This window comes from Delphinapterus leucas, chromosome 1 (assembly GCF_059928025.1).
Source record: "Delphinapterus leucas isolate spDelLeu-1000000601 "Yukka" chromosome 1, BTC_Dleu_Yukka2, whole genome shotgun sequence".
Lineage (NCBI taxonomy): Eukaryota > Metazoa > Chordata > Mammalia > Artiodactyla > Monodontidae > Delphinapterus > Delphinapterus leucas.
Window position 1 is genome coordinate 48,824,962 of NC_143129.1, and position 15,767 is coordinate 48,840,728.

At 41.4% G+C, this 15,767-nt stretch overlaps 1 protein-coding gene across 2 annotated transcripts in view; it reads left to right on the top strand.

Moving 5' to 3' along the window:
• CENPF (centromere protein F) overlaps positions 1 to 15,767 on the top strand; it is a 59,552-nt gene that overhangs the window by 19,278 nt on the left and 24,507 nt on the right. For both annotated transcript variants that reach the window (XM_089909729.1, XM_022593387.2), the window contains exons 8-11: positions 3,694 to 3,819; positions 4,766 to 4,894; positions 7,674 to 7,796; positions 13,914 to 14,049. In XM_089909729.1, the coding sequence (XP_089765855.1) occupies positions 3,694 to 3,819; positions 4,766 to 4,894; positions 7,674 to 7,796; positions 13,914 to 14,049 (514 nt within the window). The remainder of the gene's footprint in view (positions 1 to 3,693; positions 3,820 to 4,765; positions 4,895 to 7,673; positions 7,797 to 13,913; positions 14,050 to 15,767) is intronic.

Genomic DNA, 15,767 nt, shown 5'->3' on the forward strand with positions numbered 1-15,767 from the left:
TTGAACCCGCGTCCCCTGCGTTGGAAGGCAGATTCTTTACCACTGGACTACCAGGGAAGTACCTGTGATAATTTTTATAAAGGTTTTGGCATATAGTGCCTGGCACATGGTGAACTTATAATAATAATTGTTATTATTATATCAATAAAGTTCCTTGTCAGTGAAGCTCATTTTCAGTTGCATTTCTGCCAAGTCACGCCTTCTCATATAAGAGAATTATACTTATCCTTTTACATTTTGTCTTGTTGGTTTTGGTGTGACAAGGTCACCAAATCCTTGTACTGACTAGCATATTTGATGAAGTCTCTTCTTACCAGATCATGAATTAGAATTTTTGACTAGGACAGTGCTGAGAATATAGCTCTGGCTTTCTTTTTGTTGGAGGCTCCTCTCCAAGTTCTTAAGACTCATTCGTTCAATGCTTTTTGTATTCCATTTTTTTCCTGTAAATTACAAACCCGCCTAACTGAAAATTCAGTCCACCTTTCTCCATCTTGTTTCTAAAGATAATATGACCTTGTCCAATATGTTGCTGAAATCAGATTATGCTTTGTTTATGCTATTCCCTGATGTACCATTAGAACTACCTATTAAATAAAATGGAGCTAATTTAGCCAAAATCAATACCATGTGCTTTAGTGAACATATGCTGTTTCTCGTATGCTTGTTTTCCAAGTATTTACAAACCGTGTGGGATGCAAGGTTTGAACTCATGTAGAAACAGAGTGCTGGGGCTGGCAGCAAAGCTAGACTTCAGCACCCGTATTTTACAGCTAAAAGCTCATTGGCCCAGAGCACTGAGTCTCCAGGGTCATATGCTGTATATTTTTAAAGGACTTGAGCTCTGGACCCTTTTTTAGAGTATTATGGAGCATTCATGACACCTAGTGGCCAGGTACTTGCACATGGATTGTGCATCATAAATATCAGCATAAAAAATAATCTAAATAAAATATAAATTACTCTTAAAGGCTCTTTTTTAAGCTACTGTTTCTAATAAGAAAGAATTGATTGATCCTGAGATCCTATAGTGGAATATGTTGCAGTTTGACGGAGTGCCAGCAGAGGGTGCCAAGGGTTCATTCATCTACTGGGCCATGCATGTTTTTTTTTCCCCCTGAAAATTGTCGGAATTTTATTTTATTTTATTTTTTATATTTATTTATTTATTTGGTTGTGATGGGTCTTAGCTGTGGCAGGCGGGATCCTTAATTGCGGCTCAGGGGCTCCTTAGTTGTGGCTCACTGGCTCCTTAGTTGTGGCACACAGGCTCCTTAGTTGTGGCATGTGAACTCTTAGTTGCGGCATGCATGTGGGATCTAGTTCCCTGACCAGGGATTGAACCTGGGCACCCTGCATTCGGAGCGCAGAGTCTTAACCACTGTGCCACTGGGGAAGTCCCTGTCAAAATTTTAGACCATCATTTAGGCAATGATTTTTGTCTGAGTTGTTTACTGCTGTATCCCCAGTGCCTAGCATGGTGCTAGACATATTTGTTGAGTTCATATTTATTATTATTAGAAATAATTTCTTTCATACTTTTCCTTAGGGATTTAAAAATTCAAGAACAATAAGGTTAATGACAAAGGTGTCTTAATGTTCAAAGCAGTGGATTAATTTGAACAACTGCTCAATATTTTACTTTTTGAATCCGGTATTTTAAAGTTATGATATTTGCAAAATCAGACCAGCTTTATCTTTTCATCTTTGGTTAGTTAATAGTTGGTGTCTGGTCTTCCAGGAAAGTCTTACATAATGTTTTCGTTTCCTCTGAATTCTCTGTTAAATTTCTAATAGTTCTAATAGTTCTAAATCGGACTATAATGAGTCTCAGAGAAATACATTAGTGGAGAGATTTGCCAAATTGGGGCACATTTCTTTTGGAACAGGAATTCTCCCCCACTAATGTGAGTTGTTCTTATTCTTTCCTGGGAAGTTAGAGTTGCTTTGTAGGGCAGTTCAAGGATTTGAACACCACAGGGAAGCATCAGAGGAATGGGTTTTAACACTTGAAGATTTAATTTTAGAAGAGCATCCTAAATTTTGATGTAGTTCATGTTTTAAAAATTATTTTAGAGATAACTGGCTATGCATAAAAAAGAATGAAATAATGCCATTTGCAGCCACATAGATGGACCTAGAGCTTATCATACTAAGTGAAGTAAGTCAGACAGTGAAAGACAAATATCACCTGATATCACTTATATGTGGAATCTAAAAAATGATACAAATGAACCTGCTTACAAAACAGAAACAGACTCACAGACATACAAAACAAATTTATGGTTATAAAGGGGAGAGTGGGAGGAGGGATACATTGGGATTAACAGATATACACTACTATATATAAAATAGGTAAACAGTAAGGACCTACTGTAAGGCACAGGGAACTATATTCAATATCTTGTAATAACCTATAATGAAAAAGAATCTGAAAAAGAACATATGTGTATGTGTGTGTAACCGAATCACTTTGCTGTACACCTGAAACTAACACAACATTGTAAATCAACTATACTTCAATTAAAAAAAAAAGATAACTAGCTATGTAAAAAGGCAAATGCATGTTCTTCATGTTGCCTTTGGCAGCTTGGCTAAAACCCGTTGTGATATTCTTTGGAGTGCTGTGAACCTCCAGACATTTAAAATGGCATAGTGGGAGCATTGTGGAAAGATGCATATTAATATTTAAGTTTCCCACAAAATCTGTTGTCCTTGAAAAACACTATCATATGAGGATAATGGGTACCCTCTGGTTATTTTATAGCCTCTAAATTACGCAGGTCAACATCACTGCTTTTTTTTTTTGCGGTACCCGGGCCTCTCACTGTTGTGGCCTCTCCCGTTGCGGAGCAACAGGCTCCGGACGCGCAGGCTCAGCGGCCATGGCTCACGGGCGCAGCTGCTCCGCGGCGTGCGGGATTCTCCCGGACCGGGGCACGAACCCGTGTCCCCTGTATCAGCAGGCAGACTCAACCACTGCGCCACCAGGGAAGCCCAACATCACTGCATTTTAACCTCTCATTCCCGTGCAACAAAACATTAGGTGAGGGCTTCCCTGGTGGCGCAGTGGTTGAGAATCTGCCTGCTAATGCAGGGGACACGGGTTCGAGCCCTGGTCTGGGAGGATGCCACATGCCGCGGAGCACCTAGGCCCGTGAGCCACAAGTACTGAGCCTGCGCGTCTGGAGCCTGTGCTCCGCAGCAAGACAGGCCGCGATAGTGAGAGGCCCGTGCACCGCCATGAAAAGTGGCCCCCACTTGTCACAACCAGAGAAAGCCCTTGCACAGAAACGAAGACCCAACACAGCAAAAATAAATAAATTAATAAACTCCTACCCCCAACATCTTCTTAAAAAAAAAGCAAAAACAAAAAAACATTAGGTGAATCATTATTCAGACATGCTGATTTCTTTTTTCATGGCACAAGTTATGAAGTATTTATTTAAATGGTCTAATGCTTTACATCCTTGCTAATATTTCCCAAATATAAATTTTATGTGTGCTAAAATAATTGTAATGGTTTTGGTACTTGACTAATTGTTTTAAACCCAACTTTTTATGAAATAAAAATGTCAAAACACTATGTTAAACTTGAACCAGATCATGGGACTAATTTTTCTAAAATTCAAAATGTTTGCTTCTTTCCAAGAATAATTTTGTTTTGTACTGAGTGTCTTAATTTGTTGTTAGTGTATTGCTTTGGAGCAAAAACTGAAAAAATTGACTGAAGATTTGAGTTGTCAGCGTCAAAATGCAGAGAGTGCCAGATGTTCTCTGGAACAGAAAATCAAGGAAAAAGAAAAAGAGTTCCAAGAGGTAAGGTACATGGATTCATGAGGAGTTTGTCCAGAAGGCTCTTGTCGGCATTTCCTAGTTTGATCATTTGAAGAGGAGTGTCTGTCATTATTTGGGATGTTCCACTAGAGGGGAAATGCTTTGTGCGGAAAAGGCACTATATTTTCCTTCACACTTTTCCATCTTTTAGTTTTTGACTGGAGAAGGGACTTAGAATGTTCTTTTTTATCCACATTTTCTGATTTGTTTGAAATTTGACACCAAGTAGGAAAGGATTGCATTTCTTATTTCAAACACTCTGTGTTGCAAAGGAAATTGTATTACATTCACCAGGTGTTTTTAAAGGCTGTGAGTTGGCAAATACATTAGGAAGGTAATTGATGGGGAGGGGAATGAAGTTGGCAGACAAATTAGGGCTGAAGATGCCCTTGCATAAGGCTTGGTATCAGTTTCAGGTGAGTTAGCCTTGAAATGGGTCTATAGTCTTTCAATGAGAGTGACTGGAAATGTTAACCTGGTGTCCCTGTGTGATTATCCAAGTTAATTGGTGGCATTTCCTTCCTGTCATTCTCAATGGTCAGTGGCATAAGCTATTTGACATTTTAAACTCCATTTTTGAGTGTGTTGATTTCTTAGCCGAGTTGTGACCGGCTACAGCTCGGCTCTACTCTTTTGCCCCTGGATACTTCAGAACAAAGGTGATTCATTTAAGTCGGGGATGAGGCGGGAACACGCCAGTTTCCATGTGTTCTCCTGGCGGACTCCTTCCTCTTCCGCTCAGAGACCCGGATCTGATGCCCGGGACCCGTGCTAAGGCTGCCTATATCAATCATCAGGTAGTCGCAGACCGGCTCCCATAATCTTCTGCTCTTACAGAAAAGCATTGCCTGGGGGAAGAATGGGTCTCGCCCTAGGATCTCCCTTGTTAACCAGCATCAGTTTGATGCATTTGTCTTTTGCTTTTTAGGAGCTCTCCCGTCAACAGCGTTCCTTCCAAACCCTGGACCAAGAGTTCACTCAGATGAAAGCCAAGCTCACCCAGGAGCTACAGCAAGCCAAGAACATGCACAACATCCTCCAGGCTGAACTGGATAAAGTAGGGTGCTAACTGATTTCTCCCTCCTCCTTAACCTCCCCACCCCCTTTTTAATACATGTCATTTCTATACCACAGCGGACATACGATACCTTTAAAGAAAGAAAAAAAAAGCTCTATCCTCACTTTCCTTACATATCAAAGTGGAGAGCAAACTGAACCTTTCTGGGTCTGGGTTTTCTTGTTTAGAGAAGGAGGGCAGTAAGTGAGGATCTCAGATCTGAAGGTCTGTGGGCGTCTCTGATATTCCAGTGGTTCTTGGTCATGCCACCATCTGGGAGCTATCCCAAGTATTTATGCTTCCAAATAGTCAAAGCACTGAAAATTATAATTTACTTATTTAACACTCCCTGCACAAATGATCTCATCTGCTTTTATGGCTTTCTGTGTCATCCATGTGATGATGACACCCATGTTTATATCTCCAGCCTGGATGTCTGGTCTGAATTTCAGACTTGTGGGTGTGCATCTCATATTTCCAGTCACACATGTAATAGGCGTCTCACACTTGAAACATGTTATTAATGGAACTCCAACTTTTTTAAGACTTGTTCTTTGCTTAGTCTTCCTTGTCCCAGTAAATAGCAATTCCATTCTTCACATCTCTCAGTCTAAAACCTCAGTGTCATCTTCACCTCTTTTCCTCTCAACACCTCAAAGTAATCCATTAAAACTCTGCTGGCTCTACCTTTATTTATTCACACACACACACACACACACGTGTGTGTGTGCATGTGTATTTGTGTATATCTGTGCATATGTATATTTGCATGCATGAGTATATGTGTGTATTATATGAATAGTATAAACTTTTTCGTGTGTTAGAACACAAAATCTATATAGAACAAACGTACAACAATAAATAACTATAAGGCATGCCTCTCTTGTGACCATTATATATGTCAGAGGATAGAATCTTGTTGGCTACCCCAGAAACCTTTCATGTGCCCCATACCTCCCTGCTAAGAATAAACCTGATTTCTCTGTCTTTATGTTTTATACTGGATCTGACTGCTTTCACCATCTCCAGCTCTATATGTGGTCTAAGACACATCATCTCTCACCTGGGTTTCTGTACCAGCATCCTAACTGGTCTCCCTGCTTCCACCCTTCCTCCTCAGTGTGTTTTCAATCAGCAGCCAGAGGGAGTCTTTTCAAGTATTGGTCAGATCATGTCACTCCTCTGCTCAGAAGTCTGCAGTTACTCCCCATTTCTCAGAGTAAGAGTCGGGTCGCTCCAAATGTATGCAGGAGCCGAGGTGGCCTTCCCACCACCTTACCCGCTCACCCCATCTCCCACTCTCCCCTTGCTTACCTGTCCACATGGCCTCCTTGCCATGGGGGGACACACCCAGCAAGTGGCAGCTTTGGGCTTTGCTCTTGGGGGTGCTCTGTCCCCAGACAGATCTGTAGGGTGTGAGCCTTCACTATCTGAAGCCTTGCTGCTCCAGTGTCACATTATGAATGACATCTTCCCGTGGTCACTACATAGACCCTTGCCCTCAGGTACTTTCTGTTTCTTTACCTTGCTTTATTTTTCTCCATGTGGTCTATCACCTGACATATAATAGAGTTATTTGTTTATTTAAATATTATCTTCTGGGGCTTCCCTGGTGGTGCAGTGGTTAAGAATCCGCCTGCCAATACAGGGGACACGGGTTCGAACCCTGGTCCAGGGAAGATCTCACATGCTGTGGAGCAACTAAGCCCGTGTGCCACAACTGCTGAGCCTGCGCTCTAGAGCCCGCGAGCCACAACTACTGAGTCCGCATGCTACAACTACTGAAGCCCGTGCGCCTAGAGCCCGTGCTCTGCAACAAGAGAAGCCACCGCAATGAGAAGCCCACGCACTGCGACGAAGAGTAGCCCCCACTCACCGCAACTAAAAAGAAAGCCTGCACGCAGCAACGAAGACCCAATGCAGCCTAAAATAAATAAATTAATTAATTAAGAAAGATATTATCTTCCTTCCATCACTCAGATCTTTCCACGAGGACAGGATCTCGTCTGTTTAGTTTCCTGCTCTATCTGCAATGTGGAAGCACTAGATATCCAGAGCTTTATACTGTCAGAAGAAGCAATGTGGTCATTCATTCTTTTCTTTTTTTTTTTTTTTTTGGCCGCGCCCTGAGGCTTGTGGGATTTTAGTTCCCCAACCAGGGATTGAACATGGGCCCTCAGCAGTGAAAGCACAGAGTCCTAACTGCTGGACTGCCAGGGAATTCCCAATTCACACTTTCTTGATTACCATTGAGGTTATTTCTTTCAGAAGGTGATTTGCCATTTGTATCTTTTGTATAACATTTCTGTTTCTGTCCTTTGCTCTTTTTTTAAATGGGCTTGCCTCTTTGTATATTGAATCATAGATATGCTTTATGTGTTGTATTTTGGAAATATCGTTTTTATTCTGTTGTATTTATTGCAAATGTGTTCTCCCAGTTTGTTTTCTCAATTTTTGTTATTTCTTATCTCATTTTTTAAAATTAGTTTATTACTATTTAGTTGTTTTATTTTTTTGTGGTTAATTGTTTTCCTTGTGGCTTCCTCCTCAAACCCAGCCTTTTTCATCAACATATGCTGCTGCCAAGTAATGTCACAGGTTGACATGACGGTATTTGAAGTTCAACTTCTAGGGCCTTATTAAGCTGTTATGTATAGTGGGTCTCAACCAAAATAGATGATATCAATTATTATATTCCATGACCTTTTTATTCTTTAAGAATACATAGTTATTTAAAAAGTAAAGAAAAAGGAAGCTTTGCTTTGTTTTCTACTTGTAGGTCACATCTGTAAAGCACCAGCTGGAAAAAAAATTGGAAGAGTTTAAGGAAAAGTTCAGTAGAACTGAACAGACCTTACAGGCGAGTCAGACCAAGGAAAATGAGCTGAGGAGAAGCAGTGAGGTAAGTGAGGGGTAGAGAAGAGTATTTGTCAACTTCTGTACAGGAGGAAGTGGGAGGGTTAAAGAATTTCTATACCATTTTCTAGTAGTTTATTATAGCTACATTTTAGTTTTTAATTTGCCAGAAGTATATATTACAGTGTTTTGTATAAAATCTATGACATAGAACATGTGGGTTTTTTTTTTCACTTTCTATTCTGATATAACTTACTAATATACATCTAGCAATTATAGGAAAGCATGACTTATATTAAGACCATGTACAACTCTTTTGTTTTTTCTTAAGATTGTTTTAGACCACCTGTGAGGTGGAAGGATGGAAGAAAGCAAGGGATTTTCTAAATGGAAAGAAACAAAACTGGTGATGGGAGGTATAATTTAAATCCCTTTTCCAAGGGTTGGCTTTTGCATCATCAAATATTAAAAACCTTGTGCAAAGTGATAGACTTAAATATAAAATTTTTTACAGATAAAGAGTTTCTAGATTTAATATTGTTATAAAAACCTCAAGTAATTGTAAATTGTATTACTCTGGCTTCAGCAGTCAACATTAACTTTCATGTTGAGTGTGTGCAGGCATGGGTGATGGTGTCTTTGCTGGGTTTTTTTGTTGTTTTTTTTTGACCATGCTGCATGGTATATGGGATCTTACTTCCCCCACCAGGGATCGAACCCGTGCCTCCTGCAGTGGAAGCACGGAGTCTTAACCACTTGATCACCAGAAAATTCCCATGACGGTGTCTCTGGAGAGTCATGGTAACGATACAAAATTGTGGGTGAGGTTTCCCAATGGCACGGAGTACAGGGCGTACCCTGATGTTGCTTCTACCAATAGGATTTTATCTGTACTTAACTTTATTTATTTATTTATTTTTGGCTGTGTTGGGTCTTTGTTGCTGCATACGGGCCTTCTCTAGTTGTGGCAAGCGGGGGCTACTCTTCGTCGCGTTGCTCGGGCTTCTCATTGTGGTGGCTTCTCTTGTTGTGGAGCATGGGCTCTAGGCACACGGGCTTTGGTAGTTGTGGCACACGGGCTCAGTAGTTGTGGCTCGTGGGCCCCAGAGTGCAGGCTCAGGAGTTGTGGCACATGGGCTTAGTTGTTCCGCAGCATGTGGGATCTTCCCGGACCAGGGCTCGAACCCGTGTCCCCTGCATTGGCAGGCGGATTCTCAACCACTGCGCCAACAGGGAGGTCCCCGTACTTACTTTAATTTGCTTCTCTCTGAATATATTTAGTTGCTTGGAGTTTATTTTAAAGGGCTTAATTAAGAACCATTTAGGGACAGTTAATAGACTGAAACAATATGAATAGAGTCATAAATCTACATTGTAGTTTTATGAAAAAGCACCGCAGAACATTAGGGGTTTCTTTTCCAGCAAATGTCACAGGAAAGAATTTGTTTTCACTAATCTTTTAACTATTTTGCAATTACTTTTTAGATTGTACGGTTTTTTTTTTTGTTTGTTTTTTAAGTTCTCTGTAAAGAACAGTGATTTATCCAGGTGAGGCAAGTCTAAATATATTTATCCCCTCAGCTTCAAGGAGTGTATTATGGTTATAAAATCAGAACGTCTGTCAGTAGCAAAGAAGAGGTTGTTAAAGCAGCTATAGCCTCAGAGGGGTAATACTGCTGGAGAGAGGAGGCCACGGCCCCAGAAACCCGAGTGGAAGAAAACTTCATATCAGATGATGGTTTCATCAGCAAACGTTTTTAAATGAAAGCGTTTGTTTCAGCAAAACAAATGTTCGCCGTTTGGCCAGTGGGGACCAACCAACAGATGCTTCTGCTAACATTTCCACAGGCAGACTGGCACTGAACTCCTCCCTCTGTGAGCTTCCCTTTCAGCCAGGAACTCTCCCGCGACTCCACTGGCTGCCTGGTGGAAACATTTTGTAAAATCGATCAACTGGTTAAGAGGGTCCAAACACTTTGCAAACGGTTTGCTTGGCGAAGGCTCCATAGTGGGCTGGACATTTCTTGCAGGTGTTTCTGAAGACTCATGCATCCCTGCAGGGCCTGGTTTGTCAGCTGTGGAGCTGTCCACCATGAACTCTAGCTAAATGCCCGTCATGTTGCACTTAATATTTCATTGATTTCTGTGTCCAGTGAGGGCAGTCATTGGAGGTGTGTAGCTCAGGGCCAGGGAATTCATTTAGTATTTGTCTTTAACTTACGTTTTTGTGTGTGTGCCTTCTTTTGACGATGATATCAAGAATTCAAAGGGTTTCGCTGGCTCTTGCAGTTTGAATTGGGATTGGAATCAGAAAAGCAATTTACCCAGTTAGACTGGTGGTATAACTTGGAGGTACAATTTTGGTGACTTTAAAGTGAGCGAGATCTGAAATTGCATCACTTTTCTGCCACCTCCCTGCTGTGTGACCTGGGGACAGTGATTACCATTTCTGAGTCTGACTTCCCTCATCTGCATATGGGGACTAATACTAACCCTCCAGAGCTGCATTAATGATTAACGTAAATATTGTGTGTCAAATGTTTAGATCCGTGCCCGGCAAGCACATAAGGGCTCTTTGGTCTTCACAACTGTTGTAACTTTTTGATGCTACCACTGTTTGCTCTCACCCATAGGCACAGAAAGGATGGGCAAAGGAAAGGGCATTTGAGATTTTTCACATATAAAATTGCAGCCCATTCTAGTCTTATCGTGCTGGGTATCTTTCTGTATCTAATTATAAGTACAAACAAGTTTAGCACGCTTATAGGTTTTGGATGCCAAAAAAATGAGACAGTTGTACTGAAATTTTCCTTGTCCATGTTTAGCAAACTAATATGCTGCTCACAGTGAGAAATTATCAGTAGTGGAAATGTGATTTAATGGCCCAATCAAGGGTAAAGTTAGCATTTAGTATCAAAGTGAATGGAAGGTTTAGATAAGCTGCTCATCCAGCATCCAGTGCCAACCCCATAGCATTGGGGTTAGGCAATCATATACCATCGTTTGACAGCCAAAATGAGGGAACACTTGCTTGGGGACCTTCCCGAGCGTGGGGACCTGTATTACAACAGGGTCCGGTAAGGGGCCTGGTCTGGCAGGCAAGAATGATGAGGTGGAAGGGGAAAAACACATCCTTTGCATCCATCCCTGGTTCACCGTATAGACTTCGCCCAGCAGGGGACGTATTAAGCTTCATTCATGGATGGGATCATGAAATGCCACACAGTAACTGAAATTTGTTTTGTCTGGTCCTAGGAAATGATGCTTCCCTGGTTGCTCCTAAACCAAAGTTGATCTGGCTGGAATTGCTCACTAAGCTCTAAGGCTGGCTTGTGGTTATAGGGTTTTTTGTTGTGTTTTTCCAGACTAGTGCCCAACTCTGCAAATCATGTGAGGTTGCAAGAGCTGCCTAGGAGAATATATCCTTGTATGCTTAACGCATCGTTGGCAATGAGCCACCCAGTCAAGTCCTAAGTGGCTGTAAGCTGTGCAGAAAATGAATTGCTGATGGGTGGCAGCCTACAGCTCCATTTTCAGATGTTCATTTTCTAAATTCTGGCTTTTTAAAATTCTTGGGTTGGCCATAGCCATAGCATGATAAGCCTGCTGGGTCCCAGGATTGGCTGAACATTTCTTCATTTGAAACAAGTATTTATGGAACTACTGCCAGAATAGACAAAGACTTGTTAATCTTTTCATTGAGCTTAGTATTCATTTAAATGTCTCCAGTTATACACAGACATGGATAGAGACGAACAGACACATAAACATAAGTTGCACCCTCCCTCCTGGGGTCCCTCCCCACCTCTTCTCCTCCTTTTCACCTTCCTTCCTCCTACTGGGATGCACCCAGCTTTGCATACAGTGTCTTGTCAGCTTTCTTGTCACGCCTCTAGATGTACGTGCCATTTGATTTGATGATTTTTTTTTAGGGTAGTAAATATAAGTTGCAAAATAAAAATGCTAAGTCAACTCAGATGGTTGCATTCTAGTTACTCTCTTATGTTGAGCTCATTTAGCTGATCTTAGCTTGATCACACACGTCTAGCTGCTGTTAAATTTTAGGAAGAAACACTACTGATAATGCTCCATTACCCTTGTTAAAGTACGTTAAGGTATTTTTCCTTTCACATCTGTGATCTCATTTGAGTGGTGATTATTTTGGAGCCTGAAGAGCAAACAAGCGATTATAGATTCTCTAGTTGAATGATGCTAGTTTAAGTCAGTAACATCATTGCACTTCAGTGATCATTCTTTGCAGAATTTCACAATGACTGGTATGAACGTCAGTCTTGAGATGAGTTGGAGCGGGCTTTTAGTTCTGGTTGATCTCTTAATTTGATAGCTTGTCAGTTGAGCTCATGGAAGGGAGGTAGGATCAGGACAAAGGAGACAGAAATATAACTACAACGGACTCTGTCTTATTTTGATGATGAAATGAACATATATACATGAGCACAGCAGCTGCCAGTAAGTTTTCAAGTACTTTCTACCAGCCAGATTCTCCCTCTTCTTGAATTTGGCTTTGCTACGTTGGTACCCATCTGCTGGTAGTAACCAGACTGATAATTGAAGGCAGGCTTCCAGCACTGAATTGCCGGGGCCATCTGTTTTCCAACAGTGCAGTAGGGTTTTGGAGGATGGGTCTTAATTGTTTCTTTAAGATTAAAAAATTTCCCCTACTTTTCAGCTTTTCAGAGGGATATTTTTTAAGTGTGTGTGTGTGTGTGTGTTTTAAAGTCAGGCTTATGAATCCCCCCCCCCACCACCACCACCAAGGATGGGAGTTGCTTGATTCTGTCAGTTTGTAATGATACATGCCAATTCCCAGTGGTCCAGAGGGTGGCATATAATATAGGTTGAAATACTTATCAGCTTATCAGTAATGTCACTGAAGGTTGAACAGCAGGTTGAGGAATATGGATAGAGGATTTATAATATTTATTATGCAAGTCATGTGGTTAATAAGAAGCATTTTTATTCAGCATGAAAATATTGCTTCATTTTAAGACTCAGAAAAATAGACAGATCTCCCTAGAAAATAGTATGGGGCTGCATATGTGTCTCTGCTACCCTATGGCACATCGATGCATGGGTCCTTCATTTAATCAGGTACCCAAAGGACCTTTTTTCACTGTGAAATCTCAGATTCCTCCACCTAGAATTAATTCTTCCATGCTCCAGCCCTCTGATTTCCCATAGGACACTTCATCTCTCTTGAGGATGTAGTGCATCTTGGTGTGTATTAAGTGATTAGTATTACATCGTCCCCCACTGGCGGGTACCTGGTCCTGGGGGCAGAGACTCTCTTAATTTGTAGCTGCATCTTTCATAATGCCCATTCCAACGTCTTTACATTGCAGACTTTCTTAATGAACATTTATTAAAGGTAATTTTACTCATAAAGACATTCCCATAATAGTGAACCTTAAGATGGTTTTATAACGAAACATCAAAATTTGTCACGTGAATTTTTTGGTTCGTTAGCACCTCAGAACTTTGCAAATATATATGTGTGTGTGTATATATATGTATATATATATATATATATATATATATATATATATATATATACCTTTTTTGTTTTTTTTTGTTTGTTTGTTTTTTGCGGTACGCGGGCCTCACTGTTGTGGCCTCTCCTGCTGCGGAGCACAGGCTCCGGACGCGCAGGCTCAGCGGCCACGGCTCACGGGCCCAGCCGCTCCGCGGCATGTGGGATCCTCTCGGACCGGGGCATGAACCCGCGTCCCCTGCATCGGCAGGCGGACTCTCAACCACTGCGCCACCAGGGAAGCCCACAAAGATATATTTGATCATTCAGGTGTGATGGGGACTTGGAGCATTTGTGTTTTGGGGGAGCTTGTAAATAGGCTTTTCCTTACGAACGAACACTTTCACAACCATAGGGACATCCAGAAAGTTCAAAAAATATATTTCTCGAAGTAAAAAGATTATCATCCATTTTGGATTCTGTGCTTTTGACTTCTATTTATAAAATCATTTTATTGAAGTAAAACTATGTAACTTCATTGCTCAAAGGGAAAGTGTGATTCCTCCCCTAGTGAGATACACACACAGTCCCATTAGGGACCCTCACCAAGGCAGAAGTCCTAAGTTGCTTGAGCATCTGCTTGGGTGATAACTAACTAAACCTGTGCTTTAGGAAATGAAGAGGGAAAACAGCCTCCTTAAGAGTCAGTCTGAGCAAAGGGCCAGAGAAGTTTGCCACCTGGAGGAAGAACTGAAGAAGGCCAAGCAGCGTTTGAGTCAGAGCCAGAACTTTGCGGAAGAAATGAGGGGTGAGTAAATGTAGCGTTTTTGAGTTCTTTCTCTAGGCTGATGTTCCCATGAGGGAGGATGGATATCATTAGAAGCTTCTTTGAATTTTTCCATATCTTCTCCCAGAGAGATGTCTGCAGTTGATGTGGAAAAAGTTTTTGCTTTTCCACTTTTTCGTTTCCAGAGTGATAGTTGGACTTTTTTTTTTTTTTTATTGGAACACACTGAGTCCCCAGATGCCTGGTTTTCAGCACTTTGAAACCAGAAGGGTAAATATTTTCCACACAAAAGTAAATTGTTGGGGCTGTCTCTCGCCTCAGTGCTATTTTGTGTCTCAAGTGTGTTTGTTAGTTACATCCAGACGGCGCATCTTCTCACCCATCACCATTTCCCTTATAATGGAAAATCCTATGTTAAATGCATGTTTTCCCAGCCCTTAGTGACCATTGTTTTGGGATGGCTTACTTGACTGAATGATTTTATTTCCTTATTCTCTGTATAGCCATAGAATGATGCTGTATACACCAAATGAATCCACTGTTCATTTCACATTTATGTATATGTAAATGTGAATGAGTCTTTCTTTACATTTATGTTCTCCCCTGAGGTATTTGCACATCTTGGATTTCTTTCTTTTAACCTGACTTGCGGAATGGGTGTCACACTTCTCTGTGACTGTTTTCTTTTTTAAATTCCAGTCTCCCTAAGACAGCTTTCAATTTTTCCATGGCAGGAGGTAGAAATGTCAATCTTCAGCTTTTTTTAAAGAAAACTATAGGAAAAGAAAGGGTTAGGGCGTTTTTCAGTGTTGGTCACCAGTATCATTGTTTGAGGTCCTCACACGCGAAGTGGACTGATATCCCCTGTGGCGCTATCTCCACCAGCCTTCCACTCTCAGTATGTAGACTGAGATTAGGGGGCTAAAAATGGGAATGATTTCTAGTTACATCTGAGTTTATAATACATGCTACCTTTTTCATCTACTATTGAGATTCACAGCTTTTATTCTTCCTCAACATACTTGGGAAGCCTTCCCATCATTGTTGAATGAAAGCAGTGTGGTTATTCTCAACTAGCAGGGGCCAGTGGGCAGAGGGGAGTTTTTAGGCAGAGGACAGGTGGTAATGGAGTTTGTGACATCTTCCTGATGATTCTCATCTTCACAGGCACCACCCTCACTGTGAGGGGCCGGGATGTGGGGGGATATTGCTTCCCAGTGATACTCACACGTAGGCCTCGAGAGTTACTAATATATAGCACCATATACTATTAAGATATATATATATATATTAGTTGAAGTATAGTTGATTTACATGTCAGTTTCAGGTGTACAGCACAGTGACTGTGTTTTTTTTGTTTGTTTGTTTGTTTGTTTTGCTGTACGCGGGCCTCACTGTTGTGGCCTCTCCCGTTGTGGAGCACAGGCTCCAGACACGCAAGCTCAGCGGCCATGGCTCACGGGCCCAGCTGCTCCGTGGCATGTGGGATCTTCCCGGACTGGGGCACAAACCCGCGTCCCCTGCATCCGCAGGCAGACTCTCAACCATTGCGCCACCAGGGAAGCCCAATGACTGTGTTTTATACACACACACACACACACACACACACACACACACACACACACACACACACATATATCCTTTTTCAGATTTTTTCCCCTTATAAGTTATTACAAAATATTGAGTATAATTCCCTGTAACACTTCATACTCTAGTACTTATGCCTGATCCTATGGATT